We start from the raw sequence: 27,933 nt of genomic DNA, 5'->3' as shown, positions 1-27,933 counted from the left end.
CTTTCTTCTTTTGTCATCTTCATTAAAAGAGAGAGAGAGAGAGAAACAGAGAGAGGAACAAACTGATGATCTCATGTGGGATTCGCCCTCATTTCACTCTTTTCACTGTTTAACCAAACCAGCCTCCAACTGGAAATGAAGTGTGCTTTGTGTTTGTGTTTGACCAGTCCGAGGGGTTTGGGTAAACCAGTGAGTTTAGTCATGGATGACCATGGATCCCAGTCCCATCCAAGATCAAACCTGAGGTATGTGGTCTACTTTATTAAGTTTCATTTTTATTTAAAAAAAAAAAAAAAGTGACACAAAAGCTTAGTAATGTTGAATCAAAAGGAGGTGAATTAAGATTATTTTCTGTTGTGCACAACAGTAAAGATGATTATTGTCTCAGAGCAGCTCCCTTTGGACTGCTGTCAACAACACAAGCAGCTGTTTTTGACATTTCTATCATACCACAAGTTTATCAAAACAAAAGCAGCTTCTTCTTCTTCTTCTTCTTCTTGCAACTTTCCACCACCATTCCTCTCACTCATCACATCTGTGCAACAGCACAGTTGTTGAAGACATTTCAACCTTTGAACTCGCCTCATTTCCTGCTCTCAAAGTTTACTGAGAAACGGCCTTGACCATGTGTAGAGGTCATGGGAACTCCATTTTTCTTTCTTTCATCCAAACACTCATCCATGCCTTAGTCCAAGGGTCTGCAACCTGCGGTTCTGGAGTCTCATGTGGCTCTTTGACTCTTTTGCAATGGCTCCTTATACATGGTTCCCTCGGATCCTTAAAAAGTCTCAAAAGGCATTAAATTCTTGAATCTAAAAATAAGGCCTTAATTGTCATTAAAATGTCTTGAATCAATGTTTCAAAAGTCTTAAATTATAAGTGTAATTTTACGATTGAAATTAGTGTCACATTTCAAAATAAATGGGAACATTAGTTTTTTAATTTTTTTTTTTATAATTTACTGTAACATTGCACAATCACGACAGAGGAACCATTCACAAAACAGTGACGTGGTTGCAGCGGGACTTTCAACAACATGGGGGAAATGTAAATTTAGCAAAAAATGCCTGTCCAACCTAGATTTTCCTTAATGGTTTTGAAATTTTGTTGTTGTTTTATAGATTTCTGGCTATTTTTGTGGTCAGTTTGTGAGATTTTGATTATTTTAGTCTGTTTTATTTGTGTATTTTGATGTCATTTTATGTTTTTTTCTTACCAGTTGCATGTCTGCATTAGACACTGGAAAAAAATGATCCTACTATGTAATTGATGAGGCACTTTTTTCCCCCCAGTTGTGTTTTCTGTGAAGTTGTTCTTAAATTTGATTTTAAATGGCATTAAAATGTCTTTAAAAAGTCTTGAATTTGATTTGATTGAAGCTGTTGGAACCCTGCTATAGCTTTAAAAAAAATATTAAAATATAGAGTTGTTATTATCTTACAGAGACTATTAACAATTAATGACAGTGACACTAAATTAAATCGTGATATAACACTTTGTCAACCTTAAAAAAAAATCACGTTGTGCAATAACTCGTCCACCTTCCTACGTCACCTCCTGTAACATCTACAGACCATTAACTTTCCTTATTGCACCTGTGGCTAACCTTAAGTTTTAAATCTCTGGTAAGATAACTAAACCAACAAAAACACTATTCTGGAAGAAAATAGAGATTTTAATTGTGTGGGGACAGATTCATTTAACCACCAATGTGCCGGTTAAATATGCATGTTTTATGTGTGGCAAGAAATTAGTAATTAGCATGTGTTGACCAATTACATTCAAGTAACTTTTTGTTGCCCTTCAAAAACATTAACTCAAATCAAATTTAATCAAACATTATTTTATATACAGTAATTTTAACTGTACAGATTTGAATACACTCTAAAATAGGGTCTTTCTTACCTGTGATACCATTATAGCGCAATATTCCAGTAAACAAAATATTGGTTCCTTCAACAAACAGTGACAAAATTTCTGTGAAGACCTACCTGCACATTTTAGTGAAAAAGCAGAAAAGGTTTTGAAAAAATAATAAATAAATTAAAAATTAAAAAAATAAAATAAAATAAAAATAATTTAAAAATCGATACTTGGCGCGAGCATATCGATAATCCATCTTGCGGAAAATATTTCGATATATCGCCGTATCGAGATATCGTCACACTCCTACACTGTATTGTCTTCACTGTGAAGATTTTTTATTTTTTTTGGCTCAGGAAGGGTTTATTTCCAGGTGAGATGAGGCAAAATGGCTCCTTTGAGAGTAAAGTTTGCAGACTGCTGCCATAGTCTCTGTGATGGCTCTGATGCTGTGGAAATATTGCATTCACCTCATTAGTTAAGCAATTTGGATGTATCCAAGAGTTTGAAACTTGAAATGATGGAAATTCCCATCCATTTTGGTTCGTAGAAATTGAGATGATGTCAGCTGGTATTCCAGAGGTTGGAATAATCCAAAGTGTAACTGAGTTTCCACTCACCTCCACCCACTCTTCTGGCATTCAGGCCCAATTGAGATTTTGTGATTTGAATGAGAGAGGAGAGATGGAGCATTTGAGCGTTTACCATTTTCCAATTGAGTACTTAGCTGTGTGAAGTTTCCACCACAGCCCTGCATATAATAATATTCCATTCATAAAAATAGAATGGAGGAATAATACACACATTATTTAGTAATTACTGAGGCATTTGAGAGCTCCTCCACACTCCCATGGTAACGCAGAGAAGCAGACTACCTGAATCTTTTCTGTGGTCCAGCACTTATGGAAAAGCAAACCTCCCTTTTTCTTAAGCTGCTGAGATGGATTGTAACACATGTGCTCTTTGTCTTTTTTCTTGCTTCATGAAACTTGGAGGAATCAACCAAGAGATTTTCACACTTTTATGTGGACATTTTAAAGTACATATATCATCAAAGTTTCAAATCCACTCCTACATATGAGATTTTTTCTATCTTAATCATCTTAAAGCAGTGTTTCAAAAGAAGTATTTTTATGTTTATCTTGCCTGACAGTGAACCTATCGGAGCCAGCCTTGCTAATGAGATACACCTTAAACTATGATCTCATATAGTTGGCTTTCCTCGGAGGGAAAAATGTGGAATTAGTTAAGGTGTTGAGAATCTCCACAGCTGTTTCTCCTGACATGCTGGCAGTGGCAATCCAAGGGCACAGCTGCTCGCATGACAGTGTGGATAGAAATCAGGGTGAAATTGCCTGATCGGAGGAATTTTTTTTAAGAATATGGTTATGTGGACAGTTGAAAAGTGATGACCAGTGTAAAGGTGAAGAAGTTGTGGGTGAAATTATATCAGAGCCTGTTTGTTTTTATGTGCTGTACTCTAAAAATGTAAGATCAAGGGTGTCATTCAATGTCTTCCTCTGGTGATATTATAAAGCAGGGTCAGATCTGTGTAAAGACCAGGGAAACTTGAGATGAGCTATTGTTTGTTTAAATACTGGAAAGTTTTATCTCATGGATGCTTTCTGTAGCACAAAACTGAAACAGACAAAATCCAATGATGAACTTTAAAGCTGTTGGAGATGAACTTTTTTTTTTTTTAATCAGATAAAGACACAGACAAAGACCTGTGAAGATCATTTGCTCAAAAAAAGATTTAAAAGCTTTAAATATCTGCCTGAGAGTTGTTTTTTTTTTATCTCCGTCAGGGCCTTTCCTTTCACGGGTCTGATCCTTTCGGATCTTTTTAACGCGTAGACTACATCACTTCCTTCACTCGCAATCTTTACGACAGAGCTCCTGGGATGTGATATTTGAATGTAAACCGACCATACGACGTTTGTTGAATATTTTAATAGTACACATGTATATATGTGACTATTTTGGTGTGTTTTTAATTAGGGGTGTCCTGATTCGATATCGATTTCAAATATCAGTACGATATCAGCCAGAAAACGAATATCGGGTTTTATCGGACTGCATCTAAAATCTCCGATATAAGCGTTCCGATAACTTTTTGTTGTTGTTGTCCCCGCCCTCAGTTGTTCCCACCATATACTGACAGTAAAAAATAACTGAAATGAACTTGAATTGCTGACTATTGTTCTCTGTTTGAGTAACATCACTTGATCAAGCCTTTTCTAACATTCCACACTACAAAATAAGTAATAAAAGTATGTATGATCCGTGCTGATATTGTATCAATATTGGTATCGGTCAATACTCAAGGCTGCAATATCGGTATTGTATCGGTAGTGAAAGAGTTGTATCGGGACATCCCTATTTTTAATTGTTAATTAAAAAAAAAAAAAAAAAAAGACAAAAAGGAAAAATGACCACAAGACAATATATACAAAAACGGATCAAAACACAATACACAACATTGACAATGAAGAACTAAACAGAAAATTAAATAAAAACCAAAATAAATCGGAATTCACTCAAAATATCAATTTCTTAAAAAAAAAAAAGTTTTTTGTTATGTTTTGAAAAGCATCTACAATATACAGTTGACAAGGCAAAATGTATATATGTATATTCACATCAAATATACATTAAAAGTGCAGACTGTTTATGCACCGTCCTATACAAAAAAACATACATTTCTAATTCTTCTTAAATAGCAGGGTTTCAACATTTTAAATAGAACACAAACTGCCGTAAAATAGACCGACCGGATGTAGACGCGTTTCGCGCAGGCGTTGAAAGGATACGAGAGGACAGGGCACTGACAATCTCTACTAGATACTAGAGATGTTGACATTGTCGGGGAAGTCTGCGCATTGCATCATGAGATGTGGAGTCCTGTAAACGGATGCATAGAAATGTTATTCATTCTTACTGTGATTTTCTGTGTTTGCCTCCATAACTCTGAATAACTAGTGTAACAGGTGTTTTCACAGACTGATAGTTGTGGCAAAACAATAGTAGAGGTTTATTCTGGGAAAGATTTGAATCTGGCCAAAATTAACACTGGCGGAGTGAGATGATGTCACAGGGAATACTGGAGAATAAATTAAAACAATAATGGTGTCCACTGTCCTCCTTTTCTGGCAAAGAAACACAATAAATCACAGTAAGAACGAAGGAAAAACTTTTATGTGTCCGTTTACAGGACTACACATCCCACAATGCAACGCGTGAAACTTTTCCAACAATGTCAACAAACAGACTTTCAAGCGGCAATTTCAAACTTTTACAATTTTTATTTTTTATTTTTTTTGAGCAAATTATGTTTGATTTATAGATCTATAAGGACTGCCCAATATTATGGATTTATCTTTTTTGTCTCCAGCAGCTTTAACGTATAAAAACATAGTGACCTAGTGTTTAGTTTTTGATTAATTCCTGTGGTTTTCACAGCCTGTTTAATCTGATGTGGTTCACAGATCCTAACTGTACTCTAGCTAAACAGACTGGAAGATTTGGCCTTTCTTTGTTTTCACTGATGCCCTTTTCCACAGCACAACAGTTGGATGCCTCCCACTCTCAGACTGTGAAACATTCAAAATGACCTCGCATGAAATAGTCTTTTGTGTCCTGGCAAAAGGAAACTTTACATATCTCCACCAACATTCAGATGCCTAACACAACAAAAGAACAAACCGCCTCAGTTTGCACAACATTGATTATCAGTGTTTGTCTTGTTTAGATGAGATATTTATAGAAATATTTACTTTTGAAAATGTCCTTCCAGTTAAAAATTATGTTTTTGAACTTGTAGTCAATGTCACAATTCTCTAGATGGCACCATCACTGCACATGATAGCGATGATGTCTCCTCCCAAATGTTCACGCCTGAGGATTTTGCATTTACACCTGTTGAAGTTATTTTTACACAAATAATCTTGATTTTATGAACCATAATTAACCTAAAACTCGAGAATTTTGAGGGCATTTGTAAAACTCACATATCCTACACCAGTGGTTTCCAAACAGGGGTACAGGAGCACATTGCCGGGGGCACTCGGAAAGATTTGCCAATTAATTTAAAAAATAATTTGGAAATGTTTGTTGTTCCTTTTAAGGATATTTTTGGGACAAATTCACCACAAACTGACGGTACTATTACTCGTTAAAATATCTTTCATTTTTTTGTAATTTATCAAAACAGGAATATTTGATGCTGTCAAGGCCATTTTATCACACTTCCGACAATAGGAGACAATAATTAGCTAGCTATTAAAGTAATCATATAAAAGTGCTTGGTATTTAAAACAAAAACAAAAATTTCACTTTTAAATTCCACTCATTAGTTTGAAGTTGTAGGTCAAGACACAGTTAAGGGTTTAGGAGAGCCCGCTGTTCCACAAATGAAAAAGCATATAAAAATTATCGGGAGGGTAATTATGATATGAAGGGGGTACACATGATTTAAAGGGCCCATGTTAAGCTAAATCAACTTTTCTATGCTTTAAACATGATAAAAGTGCTATTTTGGCTTCATACACATGCCCAAAGTGTTTTTTTCATTGATTCAATCAATCGTTAGTTAGAGGGTGATTTGCTCCGTTCTTACTGCAGGGTGAGCCCAAACACCTCGCTCCAATTTGATGACGAGTTCCCACTTTGATGAAGAATTTGACGCGGCACTGAGCTGGAGAAGCCACGCCTCCAGGAAGCTCTCTGTCGTGATTGACATGTAAACAGACACACCCACGAAGGTGAGCATTTCAGCGTCCTTCGTGTAGTCCTATGTATGTATTTTTTATAGTCTATGTACGTACCGGTGAACGCCCCGCCCCCACGCTCTGTCTCGTGTTTATAAAGCAGCATGAGCTCGGCTACAGAGTGGGTGGGCCGTCTATAGACATGCCCACTCATGAATATGCATAAGTAGTTTGTGTAGAGTTACTCAGAAAGTGACTTTTCAGAGGCTAAAACTCTGGAAAACAGGCGCGTTTGGGAAAATAAACCTCAAATACTATGTTTTTGGGGTTCTTAGAACAAATGGAGATGGGTGAAAAATAGCGTGAAATGGGACCTTTTACAAAAATGCAAAGGGGGTACACAGGACAAAACATTGGGAAGCACTGGCTTACACTGAGCTATCGAAGATTACATGACGTCCTTCATAAATAATTTCTATTTAAAGGCCTCTGTGTGACCCCAAATATGCTGTTTGTGCTGTTATAGTTTTGATCTCGTTCAGAATCTCTGTATATTTGCACTTTAGAAACCGCGGTTCATGTGATCTGTAATAAATTGAAGGAATGCAGTCTGTCTTTGAAAGATGCCCCAACGCGGACAACGCTGCATTGTTTCAACAGAACGAACACAGTGTCATAGTCATAATTATGCCTCAAGGGGAAAACATTCTCCCCTTTACCAACTTATGATATCTAAACGTTGGCTTGTCTTTGAAAATCACACATTTTTGGTGCAGTCACCCGAGAGACAAGCGCAATAGCTAGACCAGACATGGGCAACTGTGGTCTGGGGGCCATTAGTGGCCCTTGGTCTAATTCTATGCAGCCTCCAAGACAATTCCACCAAATGGAAGTAACACGAAGTCCAACATAATACACAAAATAACTCCAAAAACACACAAAAAAAACAGCAAAATACACACAAAAGAACATCAGGCACACAAAAAAACCACCTAAACTCACAAAACAATAACACATATATAAAATGACACCAAAGAAACAAGCAATGGTAACAATTACACAAAATTACAGAAAAAATACCCAAAACTACAAAAATATGGAAAAAATCCAAAAAAAAGCACACAAGAAATAACAAAAACACATACTGTATAATAACTCGTAAAATACACAAAATGTCAGCAGAAATGCATGCCCAAAATGACAGATAAATACACAAAATGCCCCAAAAATGCACAAAATGATTAAAAACTACACAAAAAGATAAACAACCACAAAAAACCTTTTGTTCTTTCTTGTGTTAATGCTCAGATTGGTCGTTATTTTTACTGTTGGCATGAATGTTGATAATGTGGCCCTTGGATCAGACAAACACGTTTGTGGCCCCGCTGTCATCACAGTTGCCCATCCCTGAGCTAGACGTTATCTTCTCTGTTCAGTTCTTAGGAGCGAGACTATGTGGTAGAACTTAACATTTCTAATTGACTTAATGAAGTTTAGGAGAAGGACCCATTTGTTTGAAACATGACTTACTTACATTTTATTTTTCCTTTGCATTTACCATGTTTTTTTTTTGTTTTGCTATGATGTAATGTTTAAACAGAACATATTTGACCTGCTTGGAGATAACCTCAAGGTAATCTACCATGGCAGGCCTCAGTTCACTGAACAGAATATCAGAGTGATCTCACTTCAACTGATCTTACTGTCTCACAGGCATTCTGACCAGTCATATATCTTAAATGATATGTCTTGTGTAAATTAACTCCACTTAAATAAGGCAGAAACTGATTATTGGATAATACATGTCGTATTTACATTGTAAAAACAAAGCGTTGACCTTTTCATTTTTTGTCAGATACCCTGAGAGTTTGCGTTTACCCAGGCCTGTGCTCGAAACAGCTGTGGGAAAAAAGTGTTTGTTTTCCTTACAGTAACAAAAGCAACACATAGGAAGTCGGGAGTTCTCACAGGGTTCCCTGCTCTTTTTTCTGGCTAATCTTCCTACATCCCACACTGCTTATGAAATAATGGCCTTTCCAGACCCGCTTTAAAACGCTTGTGTTTACTGTGTGTGACCTCTCACCAAATTACCAGCTGGAGCACGGGCAGCCTGTTTAGTCTTTCCTATGGAGAGCCGACACCCCTCCTCTGTGACTTTGACATATTTTTGATGAGGCCACAAGATAAAGTTTAAAATGTTGCTGCGATAATTGAGTAGGATGAACTCTGTGGGTAATTTAGAGCAGAGAATGAAGATTGTGTAAGTTTTTGGACAATTTAGGGGAAGCAACGCTGGACTTCAAACGTGTTTGTGTGGCAACTTGTAAAACTTAAAGAGTAACTAAACCCAGAGGTTTTGGCTGATGTGAGTCTTGGCTGGAAATTCCAAAAGTGTCTTGATTATGAGCGTAGCTGCCTGCTTTTTCCTTCTTCTATTTTTTTTTTTTTCTTTTATCTGTTTCATAATATACTAATTTCTGCTTCACGTCTGCATCAGTTTATTTTTTTTTTTGTTTCATTTCCGTTTCATTCTTTTCCTATTTAGATTACATTACTGGCTATTAAAAAGAAGGCTGTTAAAGGTTAATCGTTAATTAATTTTTATTTTTTTCTACCTTGTCTGCACATGCTGTCAAAGGTCAACACTACATGTAGTGCAATCTTTTTACAGCAGCTATGCATGTTTTATTATCGCAATGAAACAAATACAATTATTTTATTACATAGTTGTGACCATCACCAGCTGTCCCTACGGGATGTTAAGAAAAACTTTATTAAAGGCAGAATATAAAAATAAAGTGCAGTATTACACCTTGGTGAGGAGGAAAGGAACAGGGGAGAGGGAGTCAGGGTAGGACAATGGAAGGGGTGGCTAAGGTTTAACTATTTTGATTGTGCTGAAAATGCAATGTGATGCTATTAATGTTGTATTTACATGCGTCCAATGACATACGGAAGCTAGACGGGTTGCGCTGAAAAAATAACGTGAGATTATGTTGCAAGAATGTCTGCTACACTGCTAGACAGACACCCTATACCATGGAAATGTGTGATAATTCCATATAATTTTGCACAAAATCCCATGCAGACGTGCGATTATGGTACATAGTGCAAGAATTTGAACAAGATTACAAGCACAATTTGACATATACGTCCATTTTTTACGCTAGCTATACATTCAGTCCCATGTTTTCTAGGGAGAAATATCACGTAAACGTGTGATTTTGTTCCAAAACATGTATGTGAGGTATTTCCGTTTCATCCTGGGGCCTGATTTTAAATAATTAGGCATGTCCCAGTACAACTTTCTCATTTTCGATATGATACCGATATTTCAGCCTTGCGTATCAGCCGATACCGATATTGATCCGATATCAGCATGAATCATACATACTTTTATTACTTACTAGTAGTGTGGAATGTTATGTTACGTATATTTGAATCCGATATCCGATATTTGTTTTCAGGCTGATATCGGACCGATATCTGATATTGATATCGGATCGGGACACCCCTATAAATAATGGTAATAAATTTAAAAAAAAAAAAAAAAAATGTTCAGATTGCTTTTTCCGTTTCAGAATGTGAATTACGCATTTTTTCGTCAGTTTTCTGCGATCTTGGAGTTCATATTTTAGAGCTTGGAAGTAAGTTGTGGTTAATGTTTGGCTGGATTAGAGGCAACTGCACTATTTTGTAAAAGAAAAATAATGTCCAAGAATATAAATATATTGGACAAATGTGTTAAAGCTTTGATAATTTAGACAGGTGAAAAGATTCAAGCAGATGACTCCATCTTTCTCCTTCAGCGCTCCTTATCATGAAAGTTCTTTCTCTGGAAGTGTTTATGGCTTAAGTATGGGGGTTTGTCTACTGATGAAGAGGTGAACTGTAATTAATGACTTCTGTACCAGTTGGAGCTCAGTTTCCTCAGCAGAATGATGAAGCAGCTCTAACAAAACAAAACAGTTAAAACCATTAGTATAAATCACTGAATATTTACTTACTGTCTGATATGGGATGGTTTTTATCATTATTTGCTGTATGTGTGACCTTTTAATGCTCTCCCCACTGATCTAACATCGGAGAATAAACATAACAATACAAATGGATGATATACGGACGGTACAATGGCAATGTGATGCATATCGTGCAAAAAAGAAGACAAATACATTTAAACGGTGAGAATAACGCTGATGTTTTAGGTACATGTGTCTTCTTTAGAGCCATTTTGGATCTGTGAGGCAGATGCACATTGTCAACATATATCAGCAAAAGCCCCATTACGCTTCATAAAACTGCAAGAAATATGTTTACATTTAAATGAGCAAGTAGTGAATTCAAACCAACAATGGGAATATTTATGTCGTAGTTCATATGGAAGTAGATGTAATTGGCAGCTTGATGCCCCCTGCTGGTGACCTGTTTTACATTTTTGTTTTCAACCTGATTAATCGGGCCGATTTTAGCTATCACAGATTAATCATTATTGCTCAATAGTATATATGTATTTATAAGTATTTTACTTAATTATACACTTATTTTATGTTTATTCTTTCTTCCTTCTTTGTTTAACGTCTATTCTTTTATTTGTGATACTTTCTTGTGTGGCTGTAACAAAAGCAATTTCCGCTGGGATTAATAAAGGAATTCATATTCTGATTCTGATAATTTGTAACTGATGTATTTGGATTTTTGCTGTGCGGTAATATGTGGCTCTGTGCTTTCTGCATTATAAGCTGCCACTTGTGAATCAGCAGTAATGATTACAATATGACAACACTCTGAGAAGACACTAGTTCATTGTTCACAGTTTGTTTGTTTTTTGTTTGTCCCTTTTTTGATTTATCCAATCAATTCAGTAGTTTTACTTTTTTGCCTTGATTCATATTTTGGGTTTTATACAAATTGTGTTCATGTAAGTAAATATCCTTTGTATATTAATGTTTTATTTCATATATCGGCTGTTATTTGGGTATCAGCTAATATATCGATTATCTGCAGATACATTGATATCAGGTTTTTAGAACCCCCAATGTAGTAGAGTAAAGTATTAGCATTTGGTTTAGATCATAAGATCATGTTAATAATATCACGTGAATTTCTGTGCATTTATTAATGATACTTTAATGATTACTTTCTGGGACCCGTCCATCATGCATCCAGGCTTACCTGGATAACCTGGGGTGAGTTGCGAGCTCTGCAAGCCTGAACAGGATTGGTTTGATGTTGGAGAAAGATTCATTCTGAGGGTAAAAAAAGAAAAGCATTTTCAATCATACTTTACAAATATGAAGCAACTTCTTATCATACAGATGTGCTCAAGCTTGTTGTTTGTTTAGAGTGACACTTCTGGTTTTATTCTCTGGAAAGCCCTCGACAATGGTTGTGGAGTGAGTCAGGTCTGTAGAACTAAGGTGTGGTTTTGAACTGTTGACTGTTTGTGTTTTTTTTTTTCTTCTTCTTAATCATTTGTGGTTGAAGTCAAGGCGATTATCTGATTAATTTAAGGTGCAATGATAGTTTCATAATCATGTGAGAGGACGGTGAGTGTTCTTTTGTTGCGATAATCTCGTCGCCTGCGTGAGTAGAAGAAAGGCTCATACTTGATTAGGACTGTTGATGAAGTGTGTGTTTGTAGAGTGTTGCTGCACAGGCCCCACCCTGGGAAGCTAAGTTGCTCACCTTTCTGCCAACACACCGCACACTGCAGCTTTCAGAGAAGGAGGAAGGCTGCAGGCATGATTTAGGCTCAGCACACACAATTCGGATGCCGCTGCTGTTTCTGCCTAGCGTTAAGTTTGAGCTTTCAGAACTTTACTGCTGAAGTTTATTATGGCTGACCTCTCCGGGGACACGCACACAGCAGAATGGAAATGATTTGATGAGCAGTATCCTTAGTAGAAGGTAAGAGCCAGTGAGAAATGTTGGCATGCTATGATGAAAAGCAGGTCTGCCACTTGTTCTTCAAGTTTCTTGTTGTCATAAGGTCTAAATTATGCTTACAGCAGTGCATTGCTGGCACTATGTCCTCTTATTACCTGAAATAACTTTGAAATAACTTTGCGTTATAAGCACTCTAACTGCTAAATATCTGTTCTGACTTGAAGTGAAGGGTGTGTTGGGCTTGCAGTGCTATGACATGTTCCAGCCTGTACATTTGACTTGAATTCTCTGATAGTAAGGAGACTTCTGCCATGCTTTCGTCAATGAAGAATTGCGATTTTCTTCAATTATTTAATGTTTTGTATGAACGTTTGGTTGAATATTAGTATTTCTATGGACAGTAAATGTATTTCTTGCTTCATACTATGTCACAGTATCCCATGGGGCCACCCGGCTTCACAGCAGCTGTTAGCATACCACAGCAGGCTTTTTGCTAATCCTTGACTTTCTCACAACTTCAACAGAGCTATGCTGACATTTTTTGACGCTGTTTTGTCTTGAAAAGCACTCATTTAGATCCATGATCCAGAGATTGTATTAAATAGTGCAAAAAATAAAATAAAATAAAATAAATAAAAAATAGAAGAAAAGACTGAACTGATGAAGTGAAGAAGTGTTTCTGGTAAAAGCATCACTCCCGAAGGAATGTAGATAATTCAACTTTTCCTTCTCTTTTCTTTTATTAATATTACGAATGTGTTTCCGTCACGTATACGTTTCGTCTTCCCCTATTTCTCTCGCTCTCTTTCTTTCTCTCTCGCTGTCATTCTGTCTTCACACATAAGCGCGGAAGTATTTGAGGTATTTTACTCACAAAGAAGCATCTGGATATTACTCTCTGCTCTTTCGTCTTCCTAACAGCTGAATGATTTCAGCATATCCAATCTGACAATCTAGATAAACAAACTTGTTTGCTTATATTCTTATCTCAGAGCGCGATAATATTTGGTAATATGTCTTCTGATTACAATAACTGTGTTGTTAAATTGTCACGGATTAGGCCTACATATAAAGATACTAACACATGTTGAGCATGTCTGGTATCTCGTGGCGGCGTGTGATCACATCAAGCGTGTCTTTTGCTTTTAAATTGGTTTGTTTGCGACCTCCCAGAGAAACCCTGTGAATGAGGCATCAGCAGAGTCAAGCTCTGACATGTCTCGTCTCTTTCATGCAACACATCAACACACCGGTATGGATGGCAAAACAAACCAGCTTGCACGACTGTGTCTGTCACTTGTTGAAGGTGTCTTTAGAGAAAAAAAAAAATCCCACATGACACAGCTGAATAAACTGGGCTGACCCTGAACACCAGTATTTCCACAGGCAAGGCCTTTTTTTAAGCCTAGCGTTGTTTATGCATTGATGATTGTCTTCAAACCAAGCTCACCCCTGTCCTGGTGCTGTTTTCATGTTCTCACATACATGCAAATGTTTTTACCTCCACCAAGAAGGTAAGAACATTTATGTTTTATGTGTTTGTCTGTTAGCAGGATTACGTCAACTATACTTAATGGATTTTGACAAAGTTTGAACCAAAGACAACTTTAAGCCATGCTAGATTCCCCTCCCATGGACAGTAAACCATCCTCCACTCTGCAATAACTGTGAACTGTACTTTGCATTGCTGGATTAATTACATCTATATCCAATTCTGACCATATTCTTTGTTTTTGGATGCCTTTTAAGATGTTTTGTGGTGCTGCATGCTTTGGATGTGTCATGCTTACACAGGGGGTATTTATTAAGGATCTGCACCGGTGTTATGCATATTACAACATACAATGTACAGTTGTATGCGTCAAACTAAATTTTGTTTCTGTTCTTTTTTTGAATAACAATGACAATAAAATGTTGATTGATTGATAAATGTTGGAGAGGATACTGATCATAATGCTGATTTTGGATCAGTTTTAAAATGTAAAATATCCCTATCTCTCATCATTGGAGAAAATTCAAGAACTAGTGTAGACTAAGACTCATTTTTGAGGCAAGGACATGTTAATAAGACAATGGTGCACTGGTTAGCTCATCTGTATCACAGCAAGAAAGGACTGGGTTTAAGCCCCAGAGTGGATACTTGTGTCCTTTCTGAGTGGTGTTTGCATGTTCTCCCTGTGTCTGTCTATTTGTGTTTGCCCTGCGTTGGACTGTTGCTCTGAATGAATGTTGCATTAAGAATATTTTACTGATTTTATAAGGTTTATATACAAGTTTTGAGCTTTGGACAGCAACATTTTATTGACTTAAAATGCAGTTAGATGTGATAAAACTTGAGTCTTTTAGTAACGCATAATATTACTTTATCTTTTATTTAGACAAAGGCTCTGTTTTCGCATAGACACCTGAGCATAATATGTTTTAATTAAATAATATATATATATATATATATATATATATATTTATCTTTTTATGTCCTTTCATGGGTAACATTTAACAGTGACAGTGTCTATATAAATAAATAATAGAAGTATGATGCAGTCCATCACAGAAGTTCACACACGGAAACAGATCATTCAAAACACATACTGTACTGTACACACTCATTTCTTGTAATGAAAGGTTTTTGTTAATTCTAAGCCTGCAGACATGTTTTTTTTTTTTTTTTTTAAGTAATAGATATGTTTTTATGTGATTGTCTCAAAATAAGAGCCAAGCTCTAATTAAGACAGTTTACTAATCCTGACGAAAGAAATGTAGCATTGGGACTAAATGGTATATTATAGTTCATTTGATTTTTTCTCTTTCCAAGACTGTAAAAATATTTTCAAAATGAAGTTCCATAATTATACTGATCCTTGAAAAAGACTTACATTTTAGATTTAAAAGTGTTGGAAATAACTATAGGCTTGCTCTTCTGTTCTATCTGTGTAAAAATAGTTCTTAAACTGTCTCTGGAAAGTCATCAGGCAAGGAATTATATCACATCTCAACATCAGATTTCTTACCGCCCTAAAACTGACAGATTACAATAAAGTTTGACTGAATACCATTATTGTGATTGGTTCTCATGATCCAATTTTGTTGACTAAAACTTTTCGTCATAGTTTTCATCGACTATATTTTTTTAAGCGACAATAACAAGACTGTGACTAATACATAACTAATTAAAATTACATGTTAATGAAAACTATAATGTTCACATGACAAAATCCAATCAGAACTAAGTTTCTTTTTTGGAAAGTATCCAATCAAAACTACTTTTGTTGCGTAAAAGGCAGGACAAACTGGGAAGTTTCTGATTTCTGGATGTTGGCTTTTATTTACAATTATTTATTTATTTTTATGGTTGTGTCTCTTATTATACAGTTAGATTTGTTGTGCAGTCACTGGAACATTCAAACACTCAAAGGAATGAGAATGTATTGAGTTTACAATGTGTCTGTTGCCACTTTATTTACACAACCCGCCTTGTGCTTTGAATTGATTTAAGTCATTGCAATTTAGTTCTGCGCAGGTCATGTTAAATATAACGTACATGAATATTGTAGCATGAGGTTCAATTATTAATGTAAATATTCATGTTTTTACTAATGCACCAAGATAAAGCTGTAGTTTCTACTATTTGCATCATTAGTTCTAATGAGAAGGTCCATATCCAAGTAAAATTGGTGACGCATGATATCCTTAGATGATTCAAATCGAATCGTGAATCATGAATCGAATCGATTTGGGGAATTCGATCGATACCCAGGCCTACTGTACAACTCTGTAGTTTATAAAGCAAACACAGAAGTTGAATGAATGTGAGATTAAATATTTGTAATGAATAGGCAGGTGTTGAAACTGAATTTGAACTTCGACTCCTATCTGGATTACTTTACAGAATTAAAAATATGTGGTGCAACCTGACGTGTTTGTGTGATGTAAGCTTTGAATTTAGCTTCTTTCTGTTTATATCTTCCTGTAACACAGACACACACAAAAAGAAAACATAAATAAGATGTTCACAGTTGATTATTTTACCTCACTTGGTATTGTTTGTAGACATTCAATATCCTGAGTGCTTCTGGCTGTATTTGGACAGCAGCCTTTTGTGGCTAAATAAGCAAAAAGATAGACTATTAGACCATGTAATTCCATGTCATTTTTTAAAATGACCTGGTGAAAACAAAGCTACATGAAGTTATGTTTAGTTGAGAAACTACCGTTTCAAACAACGTCCTTTGAATACTTTGTCTTGCTTGTTTGGCTTCGGTCATCTCGCGTATGTGTCATTTCATCATCTAGGTCTTAAAAGTCAGATCTGTGTAACACAGAATATCCGTTACGCTGGGCAAACAGCAAAACAGAATATCAGCTGTCTTGGCCGCGGGGGGAAGCTAGATCACTATTTTCCGAACCTCATGCCTACAAGATGTTTCCACAGCAGTTTTGCAACAGTTGTGTAAAGTATATTTTTGGTTCTGGTAGTGCAGTAGTCCTAGCATGCCATCTCTAGTTTACCATTACAATTACATTAAAAACAAACACAATTCCTAAGCGTTAGGTACAATATATTCTATTCTATTCTTTTTAAAACTATATATTGTTTTCCTAATAAGCCCGCAGACTGTCTACACTAGGAACTAATGTAAGTGTTTGCTTAAACTGTACACGTGTTGTTTATGTCAGGCTGTTTGAGGGGCATCCGCCCCCACTGCAGCACTAATAATCCTGTGCTAGATGAGCTTCAGTGGAGACTGTGACCTCGCATTGCTCAGATTCCTCTGTTTGAATAAGCAGTGCCCCCACGTGAGATTTCATAGGCTGTAACTGAAAGCAGTGTGTCAGTGAAAATCTCTCTTTATCAATGCCTACACACTGATATATCCAGTGTGTTCTCATTGTAACATCAGCTGCTGTGATACAAGTTTGACCTCGATTCATCATCTAATATTTTAACCTCTTAATTTGCAGTAAATGAATCAAAACCTTTGCAGTATAGATATTAAATGACTACCCAAGAAAGATTTATTATACCTATGTTATAGATGTCTACTTAAAATCTAAATTTCAATGTTATTACATCCTTGGTCAGTCTGTGACCAAAGGAGCAAACCCACCACAATCAGACCTGAATGTAGACAGTTAAATGTACAGAAAATGTAATTACCCTGGATTTCTTTCATCTCACATGTCAGCACATTAACAGCCATTTCTTCAGGCTCACTGAATAAATCTGTGCACTTGGTCGTCTTGTGACTTGTTTGCAAAGTGGACCGCATGAAGCCATTGCATAGTAACCACAGGAGGAGAGAAGTTCTCTAAAGCTGCTCCACAAACTTTTTATTTAATAAAATCATGTGCCTCACAAATTCAAACATCATTAAATCCAAAAAGAAAGGAAAAAGGTTTAAATTTGCCGCGTGAAAGTTTGTTTTCATCTGCACTGGAAACTCTCTTATTTGTTGACATCTCGGCGCATTGCATTGTGGGATGTGGAGTTGAGCAGAGAGCTGCATAGGCAAAAGGCAAGGAAATGTATTTGTATAGCACATTTCATACACCAAGAATTGTGCTTTACATGATTGAAAAGTGCACAGAAAACATTTAACAGAGTTTAAAAATCAATGAAAAAAATAAACAGTTCAATGTCAACAATAAAAAATATTATGAAATGAAGTGTTTTTACTTCATTCTGACATCATTGAGAATACTGCAAACAAACTAGAACAAAAATGGTATCCAGTGAACCACTGTCCTCCTTGTCTGGTGAAAAAAACCCCAAGAAATCACAGTAAGAATGAAGTAAAAACACTTATATGCATTCGTTTGCAGGACTCCATGTCCCACAATGCAATGCATGAAAATGCCAACAAATTGATTGTTGTGGGTGGAGATGAAAACAAACTCTCAAGCAGCAATTTTCAACCTTTTTACTTTCTTTTCAGAGTAAATTATACTCTATTCATTGATATATGAGGCATACATTATGATTTTATGTAACCAAAATGATCCTCTCAGCTTTAAACCCAGGTGATGCACTATGATTTTATGTTTTGTTAAGATGGTCTGAGCCTGAGAAAGAACGAATAAAGAGGAAGAACAACAAAAAGAAACTGAAAAGCCTTTCTTGTAGAGATGATGTAATTTTAAGAGACCTGTGTAGATAATGTAAAGCTTAGTTTAAGCTGGGTGTAGTCACACTGGATGGTGGAGCGTCATATTGTCAAACATTAGCCTGAAAATAGTCCATATGAAATTGGTTTGATTGAAATGTAACGAGTCAAAAGTGAAAGTTAAAATATACAAATAAAATGTTTTACATGTTAAGTCAAACCAAAAACACAGCCCGCAAACACAGAAGGTATTTGCCAATAATACTAATAGCAAAGAGATTGCTGACTGAGCACAAAATCCGTTCGATTAAATCAAACGTTTGGACGTGCTGAAAGGATTCTGAGAGTAAAGTCCATGTTCTGTTTTTTCACCACCACAGGGTGTCGACCAAAAGCAGAGCACCATCCCCACCTGACCTAAAAGATTCCCAGGGTTTCTCCCAGTGGTGCCCAGGAAATCCTCATTTGACCATGGAGCAAGACACGGAGAATGATAAAGAGCTCTCACTGACTGTGGTTCTGCCTGGGGGGGTGGAGAAGACGACGGTGGTTCACGGAAGGTACAGCTACAGATCAGTATCTTGCATTAATTATATGCAATAAGCATAAATAATCTCTTACATAAAACAATTATTACAGTAATTGTTTAAACAAGAATTCTGGAGTTTATTAACTTTTATTAAACATTAGATACTTGTACTCTGAGGTCTGATTGCATCATCACCTCATGCTCAGTTTTGAATCCCCTCTAGTCAGGCGGAGGAATGCTACACCACTGTGGCTCGGAGCATAAATCATTATATTCAATACAAATGATATACAAATGACTAAAAACAATGAATTTACCAGGAGGTTTTAATCTTTCTCTGCGTGGATAACGAAATCATCTGATATTTGCAATGCCAAAGTGTAGTAATGAAAGCTTCAAACTCAGAGAGGGGCTGCAGCAGCAAATCAGATCAGCATGTGTCAACATTCCTCCGTGTCAATCCCGAACAAGGTCCACGTGTCCGTACGTGAATCGACTCGCTCACACTGGCTTTTCATCAAAAGAGAGTTTTTTTTTTTTTTTTTTTTTAAAGATCGATACTATTATCATTTAGAGCAGGGGTTCTCAACCTTTTCAGCCCACGACCCCCAAAATAAAGGTACCAGAGACCTCCCCGGGGACCCCCACTGTACCTGAAGGTGCATGAAAACAGACATGAACATTCAAAAACAGTCATGTGATGGAAGAAAATGGTAGGAAAGGTGGTGAATGGATTTTAAAAACCACAGAAATTGGTTAAAAGTTGCAAATTAGAGAGGGCCGAAAACAGACAGAAAAAGGGGTAAAAAGGGCTCAAAGTGTCTTAAGTGGCTTAAGAGTGGCAGAAACAAATATAAACAATTAGTTTCAATTGGCAAAAATGAGCATGACATTTGGTGAAAAGAGGTTAAAAGTAACAATAATGGATCAACATATGTTACATTAGGTGGGAAAAGTGGTTGAAGGGTTTATAAGTGCTGAAAATGTCTTGGAAGTGGAAAAAATGTGCAGAAAAGGCACTGAAATTTGATGAAGAGAAGTGGCAGAAATGGGAGTAATGTAGCAAAAATGCATTAAAAGGAGAACAAATATGGGTAGAAAAAGTGATGAAAATAGGTTAGAATATGGCAAGTTTGGTGTAGTTGCAGAAATGGACTCAAATTGTTCAGAAAAAGGCATCTGGTGTGACCCTTCCCACTGTCGGTGGGATTCTCAACCCCAAGGTTGAGAACCCCTGATCTAGAAGAACCGGGCTGTAGCACTATTGATTGAATTTCAGGCACTCATTATTATTTAGTGATAAACTTGTAGAGGAAAACATTTTACTCCTGCTGTTGCTACTTTACACCTTCTCTCTTTATGTATGTATGCGTTCAGTACTTTCTGAAACAGGTAAATTATGATCGAAAGTTGACACTTTTGGATGTGCAATTGTTCGATATTACGAAAGAATTGACTTTTTTCAAAGTGGAATTAGTTCTTTTTACTTTTGCTTCACTATTTTTCCTTTTTTTTCAAGTATTTTTTTTCATGAATTCGCAGAGGAAAATGAATAATTATGTCCAAATCTGGCCCAGCTGAAAATATGACCGAACAGTCCTTATTTAAGGACTTTAAACTAAAGATTATGTTAAAGTCTGATAACAAGAAGGACGCGTATGTTTCTTATTGGTCAAGGTTGTGTCATGGCTCCACTTCACATGGATTTATCAGAGGATTTTATCAAGTAGAAATTGTTGTTTCTTGTTGAGAGAACCAGGCTAGATTTGGCCACGTCTTAAAAGCAAGTGAAATCGCTTTTTTTTTGGGGTGGGGGGAATTCATCAGATTTTCAAAGGTTTGCCACAGGAAATACTTACATCAACACCATTGAGTGGGTTTGTGTTATTTCAAAAACATCCACTATGTGCTTCCTGCTACAACTATGCAACTATAAAAAGCTTTATTACTCCTACGTGTTCCAACACGGAGCCTGATCTGGTCACGCCATTATTTAACATTCATCTGTGCATTTCATTCTTATAGGAAGTGTGGTAGTTTATAGTATTTTACCAATATCTTCTCTTTCAGCAAACCTCTCATGGATTTATTGGTTACACTTTGTGCCAAATATCACCTGAACCCATCGAGCCACACCTTAGAACTGGTCACTGCCAACAGGAACCATATCAAGCTCAAACCCAACGCCCTCATAGGAAGTCTGGACGCAGAGAAGATCCTACTTAAACCCAAAGGGGAGGATAAGAATAAGAAGACAGGCCCTCACATGCCTGAAGTAAGTGTCACAGTGAGGTTATAGAAAAACATTACCATTTATTGGCGTTTTTGTGTATATGTTTAATAAAATCAACTCTGTCGTTTCTTCAGGCAACAGTTCGAATGGTGATAAACTACAAAATGTCCCAGAAAACTATATTAAGGGTAAATCCTCGAATTCCTCTTGCTGAATTCCTTCCAGCGATCTGTGAGAAATGTGAATTTGATATTGAGACGACAGTGCTGTTGAAAGATGTCCAATCACTGGCCCCTTTGGACTTGTCCAGCTCTTTAAACGATTATGCAATACGGGAGGTTTACGCAAGAGACACGAAAGGTGAGTGATGCAATGGGGGAAAAAGTTGGCGACATAATCAGCTACATTTGGCCCTCAGTTCTGAATGTCCATCATCAGCTTTTGGTCTTAGAATTACTGTATAATATGATGGTTATTGCCTCTGCAGGACCACCAGCTTCTCCTGTGTCTCCGGGGTCCCCAACAAGCCCAGGTAGTTGTTGCTCAGACAGATTTGTTTTGGCAGTTTTTTAAGTTTCCTGCATTTTTTCTCCCTCTTTTTTTTTTTTTTTTAATGGACAGTGACTCCCGGCAAAGATAAGAATCAGAAAGAACAAGAAAACAAAGGACTCTTCAGCAAATTCAGAAGAAGCAGGAAAAAGTCTGAACAGGTAGAAGATTATAAATACATTCACATGGTTTTCATCCAGTTTTGATTGAACAAAGATCCGGAGTGTGGTTACAGGAGAAAGTTTTAGGGGGAGGTTTGTTTACTTTGGTTTTACAGTGAGTTAATGATCACCATGATGTTTGGAAACAGGCTGCTTATCAATGCTCTGATTGGATCTTTGTTCTTTACAGCAAGCGACAGTCAGTGCTCCAGCTTCTCCTATGCTTGTGAGCAAACCTCGGCCTCTCAGCATGGCCTTACCAAGCACAAATTCATCTCCGATCAGCTCCCCAACATCCCCTTTAGATGTTCCAAAGAAGAGGCGTGCACCCCAACCTCCGGTCCTGGTATCCCAGAGCCTCCCCCCGACCTCAGCACCAGACGGAGACTCAGCTCTGAATTGGACAGCGATCAGGTGAGATAACTCTTCAAATGTTTTCTCCTGCAATTATGATTCATTCTTATGTTTTTATGTATTTCATTACATAAATGTGTGTTTTGTGTAGATGCAGGTGTAAGTTGCGGGTCCTCAGCAGAGTCTACTTTTGAAGAGGACCAAACGAAAAGCTCCTCCACCCCCGACGTCTCCCAGTGCCATTGTTCAGGAATCACTTCCCCAAGAAAGAAGTTTACAAGGTTTGCTTTTTAAAAACTTTTTAAAAACTGTCAAAGTATGTGTCACTGCTTCTAATTATCACACAAGCAAGTTGGCATGCTAGGATTTTCCAACATTGGATTATGTGTGAAACTATATGAGTTTTGCTATTTAATGGGATCAGTCTGAGTTGTGGTATTGTGTCATGTGTGTTGGGTTGATAGATTAATAATAAAAAAAAAAAAGTGCCAGCTTTTGTTTACTGATTTTACTTCCTGCAGCTCTTTCTCCCCCTAGTGGTTATCCATTGAAGGTTCTACATCAATTTGCTTCATGTGGAAGATATTTCAAAATATTTGCTTTCACTTACATCAGCATTCCCAGATATTAACACAGTAAATGCAATGAATCATAAAACGAAATGTACAATGTTATCAACTATTCCTGTTTCTATAACACACTCCTGTGCTGGTCTTTAAATTTTTTTTTTACCCTACATTCGTTCCTGAGATTGTATCGCATCCTCATTTCATTGTTTGGTGAGAGGAAGCTCGACCCTGTCCTGTATATTAAATAGAAAGTAGTGGGAAAAAACTGAAAAACTTCAAATATTTCAACTGGTTAAAAAATGTCAGTACATTGTTATTAATGTATTCACAATAATAAGGGCCCTGGTTCTTTTGTGCAAGCTTTGCCTGGTCGCTCTCACTCTCACATGACTTTAGTCCTGTGTGTGTGTGTGTGTGTGTGTGTGTGTGTGTGTGTGTGTGTGTGTGTGTGTGTTGTGTGTGTGTGTGTGTGTGTGTGTGTGGTGTGTGTGTGTGTGTGTGTGTGTGTGTGTGTGTGTGCGTGCGTGTGTGTGTGTGAGCACCTTGTGATGAACTAACAACCTTCCCACAGTGTTCCCTGCCTTTCACCTTGTGTCGTCTGATACAGGCTTTAGAGTTCTACGTGTTCGAATGTAAGGCAGTGCATTAAAAAAGTTGGATGGGTGAAGAATTCAAGACAGTGTTTTTCAACCTTAGGGTCGGGACCCCATGTGGAGTCGCCTGAAATGTCTAGTAATTGATAAAACAAAATAATTACTGATTAAAAATGTGTTTTTTTTTTATTTAAACAATCTTAAACAACTGTATTCTATGCTTTTACTTTGTCAAATATAAATCTAGTTCATAATAATAACAATATTACTAAAATGCTGAATAAAAATATCTGAGCTGGCACAATTTGTTACTAATACTGGCAACTGTGTATTTGTAATACAAAACTAATTCTAGGAAGAATTCTTGATATCAAAATGGGGTCACGATCCAAAAAAAGTTGGGAACCACTGATTTAACACGTCTCAATGCGTTATGCTTTGATAATTGAAAGTTTGTAAAGTTTGTATAATGTATCCGAACAAAATTCTTGCTGGATTTGGACTGTATTGTAAAATTATGCATTTGTTTACAAGGATTTGAAGCTTTCGATGTATAATGATGCTGTTTTAGGACAAATTCACACATTTTAACTTCTGTTCTGCGACATTATTGTTAATGTTTTATAGCCCCAGTGGAAGCCAAACCCTTTCATTTGCCTTAAACAAACTAAAAGAACGCTGTAGCGTTAGGAAGGATGTGTTGTGTTTAAGTAGACTTGAAATTCCTTCTCGCTGTGCTTTTGTGATGTGCTTCCTTTAGAAGCTAAACTTAGAACAAAAAGAAACACAAGAATGAAGGTTATTCAGTGAAATATTGTCATCAAATCTGTTTAAAAGTGATTTACTTTCCGGATTTTTTATTATTCTTCACAGTGGACACAGGTGCGAACACACTGGAGGAAATAATGGAGCAGGAGGAGACGACTGCCTCTGTAATGTCTGACACTGCTAATAAAACCCAAGAGGACTGCTCCGGGGTAACCACGTCACCTGATGTGTGTTACCTCCACCATTCTTAGATGTGGAGATTCAAAGCAAGAGACAGTGGAAGCAGATGGGGAAGATCAGTCGTGTGATCTGTCCCTCAGATGGCAAGTACGAAATCCTGCAGCATTTCTACTTCTTTCCTCTATTTTATTTTGATTTAAAAGTTGCAATAGTTTTGATTGGTTACGTTTTTGTGATGTTTGCAGTCGACTGGAGACGACAGTGGATGATTTTTCACGTGTGGAGAATTATGATGACTCGGTCTTTTCTGAAATGGGAGATACTGGTAGGTGTTTCAGTATAAAATGCATCCTACATAAACCAAAAGAGTTCAATACTGTTTTGTTTTTTACTCAAAACAACATGTACACAGTAATTCCAGCAAGTTCATTTTGTCTTCTTTTTGAAATAATATTGTAAATAACTTTTTTTCAGGAAATTTGATCTCCTTACATGTTTCGACTGCCTCTGAGGAAGACTGACAGTTGGCAGTTGAAACATGTCAGGAGATCAAATTTCCAGAAAAAAAGTTGTCCCGAATAAAACAAAACCGTAGCATATTAAAATGCTAATGAATATGTCATTGTTCTTCAGATAACAGTCACATTCAAGTTGAAAAGGTGAGCTCACCTCCACCCTGTGCAGTATTTTTGCTATCATAGTGTCTCCCTCTGTCACTAATGCACATCTCTGTTCAGGCAAAGACCGAAACCCTCCAGGAAGCTGACGAACGAACATGGCGGAGTCCGGCGGCCCTCAGCGTATCACGCCCTGCCGGAGAGGATGCTCAAGTGCAAACAGATTTCCCACCACTGCCAGATGATTCACAGCAACACAAGGACGATTTCTGTATCAGAACTGGCATCCTCGGCTGAATCAGCAGAAAAGAGAGATATGGGTACTTTGACAAACGACTTGGATACCGCTGACCTCGAAAACAACTCGTGCCGCACCGCAGCCACAACCCAAACTGCTTCTTCTTCTTTAACAAAGATGCCCTCGTTGAGCGCCACAGACTTGGAGTCAAAACCCAGACCCTCAAATGAGGGTGACGAGGGACTACATCCCAAAAGTGGGGATGACCACGTATACCATTGTCCCTCAAAAGTCTCTAGAGAAACTGAGATATTTTGAAGTTGCACTGACATTGGAGGCACCTCCACAAGCTTCAGGGGAAAAACTAGACATTGGTTCTCTTCGATTGGATGACAACGTAGAACAGATTGTACCGTCAGAGTTAAAAGAAAAAAGTGAGTCGCACCCTGCCCCACCTCGTGAAGATGCACTGAACAATGCGACTTCTACTCAACACACTGTTATTAATAGGAAGCCTGAATCAACTCATCCCACATCACCAACGACTTTAGGTGACAGGGATAAGTTCTCACTCACTGCTAATGGGCATCCGAAGCGGGTTCACCAGCGGAGGTCAAGGAGATAAAAATTCCACCCACAACCAAACCAAACCTGGTTCTTTCCGCATGGCGCAGCACAAAAGAACGACTGGGTATTATGTAACGTCAGCAGCGGAGAAAAGCCTCAGTGTTAGTTTTGACTCTGGCCAGAAGGAGGCTCAAAGGAAACCCAGCGTACCCTCCCCTCCTTTGTCGCCTCACATGCAGTGTATGAAGAAGCAACTGAAGCCAGGAATACTCAGATGAGTCCCAAACAGGAAGAAAGCAGTGCAGCCATCATGCGTCTGAGCAGGCAGAGCAGTCTGCCATCCAGGGAGCCAAGCTATGGTTGAGTTTGGAAAAACTAAGAAGCTTTGCAGCTCCTAGGCCATACTCCTCTACTACTCCATCCCCTTTTGCCCAGGCAGTCTCCTCTGCTGTGAAAAAAGAGCCATTTTTCATCCCTGAGAACAAAATCACCTACTTCTACTAAGTCTCCACACACGACTCCTAGCAGAAGTCCTTCATCAGCCGTGCAATATAAAGGACTCTCCAAACTTCAGGTTAGTGCGACATCATAAAATAAAAATATATAATAAAGAGCTTTGTGTTATTCTTAATTTGAGGGACTTTTTTCAAATGGAGAAGTGCAATCTTACTTTGTTTGGCGTCAGATCACTAAAGGGCTGATGGCCTGTCTAACTGTGACCAGTGGGAGGTTTCATGACAAAAAGGCTTTATACATAGACAGAGGAGTGTTGCGTAATAGCTCATAAGATCAATTGACTCAACAAGCTCATTGTTTTACCTTTGCTGTATCATCCTTTATTTCAGCACTGAGAGAACACAAACACCTCCGCTAAGCACCAAATATCCTCATTGCCAGATATTGGCGGTTGTCTGGATTAGTGAAGTGGAAGAAATATATTTACCCATTGATAACAATACAGTATAGGTGGAAATGCATGGGCACCCCCATTTTTTTTTTAGATAAATCTCGATGAAATGTGCAATCTGGATCCGATCGGGATGAAACTTGGTGGGGGGGTACTTGAGGAACCAACCCGACAATAAGTCAAATTTATAAAGATTGGTCAATTACAAACCGAGACATATTTTTTTAAATTTCGTCATTAGTGAGAGATAAGAACTTTTTTGATTTTTCAAACTAATCCAGAATCAGTACTTTTAACATAATCCTGCTAACAGACACACAAACATATCAATAAATGCCAGTGTAAAATTCAACAATGTGAGCATTGTATATGTAATTATGAATGAATAATATTACTGTATCTCGTACAGTCCACCCTTCATTTTTCACATTTGAAATCCAACCTGCTATAGCTCTCAAAGATACATTTTCTATCTGTGGAATTTTCTTTTTTGAAAGAGAATAAATTCTTAGTGTCTGTGGGGTCACATATTTTTTTTTATTTGATCTGTTGGACAAAACCCTATTATTCATTCCTTTTCTTGTAGTAAAATAAACATGAATTACTGTTTATCTCATTCTATATTCTTTTTTTGTTTTGTTTTTTGCAAATTACAACAAGATTAATCCCTATATCATGCATATTTTGATTTGATCTATATTGTCGTACTTTCACTGAGTGACAAACATGCTTTAATTCTGTTGTAGTGGTTTTTTTGCACTTTATTTTCTCATTACGTTCCTTTCAGAATATCCACGTCCCCATTCTGCGCTATGCTTTTATAGCTTTCTTTGTGTGTTGTTTACTCCTGGGGCATTATGGGGTATAGCTGCTTGGGTAAAAGAGATAATGTGGAGACAATCCGTTCCCTCTCTTTCTATATATCGCACCTGTAGCATCAATCTTGACTAGTGAGAAGGTTTGGTAATTCTCTCATATGTGTCTTTGTAACACCACAGGAATGTGAAAATATGGAGATGAACAGCGACGGTCACACTCAGCAAGGAGACGATGAAGCACAATCTTTTAATAATGAGATTGTTCAAGTGGACACAGAAAACCACCCATAG

At 37.2% G+C, this 27,933-nt stretch overlaps 1 protein-coding gene across 1 annotated transcript; it reads left to right on the top strand.

The window, feature by feature from the left end:
- The first annotated feature begins 95 nt into the window (after window positions 1-95).
- Window positions 96-27,933, top strand: cobll1b (cordon-bleu WH2 repeat protein-like 1b). The gene is given in 25 exon segments (XM_028436148.1): window positions 96-245; window positions 18,940-19,119; window positions 21,159-21,363; window positions 21,456-21,681; window positions 21,809-21,853; window positions 21,943-22,031; window positions 22,222-22,387; window positions 22,390-22,464; window positions 22,537-22,574; window positions 22,576-22,666; window positions 24,421-24,543; window positions 24,546-24,584; window positions 24,587-24,630; window positions 24,632-24,642; window positions 24,741-24,820; window positions 25,129-25,154; window positions 25,233-25,375; window positions 25,377-25,581; window positions 25,583-25,934; window positions 25,937-25,996; window positions 25,999-26,157; window positions 26,160-26,276; window positions 26,279-26,370; window positions 26,372-26,491; window positions 27,823-27,933. Coding segments are annotated over 25 exon segments (2,907 nt in total). The 5' UTR covers window positions 96-135.

The sequence above is a fragment of the Gouania willdenowi genome, chromosome 21 (assembly GCF_900634775.1).
Source record: "Gouania willdenowi chromosome 21, fGouWil2.1, whole genome shotgun sequence".
In the NCBI taxonomy this organism is placed as follows: Eukaryota; Metazoa; Chordata; class Actinopteri; order Blenniiformes; family Gobiesocidae; genus Gouania; species Gouania willdenowi.
This window is presented reverse-complemented; position numbering and strand designations above follow the sequence as displayed.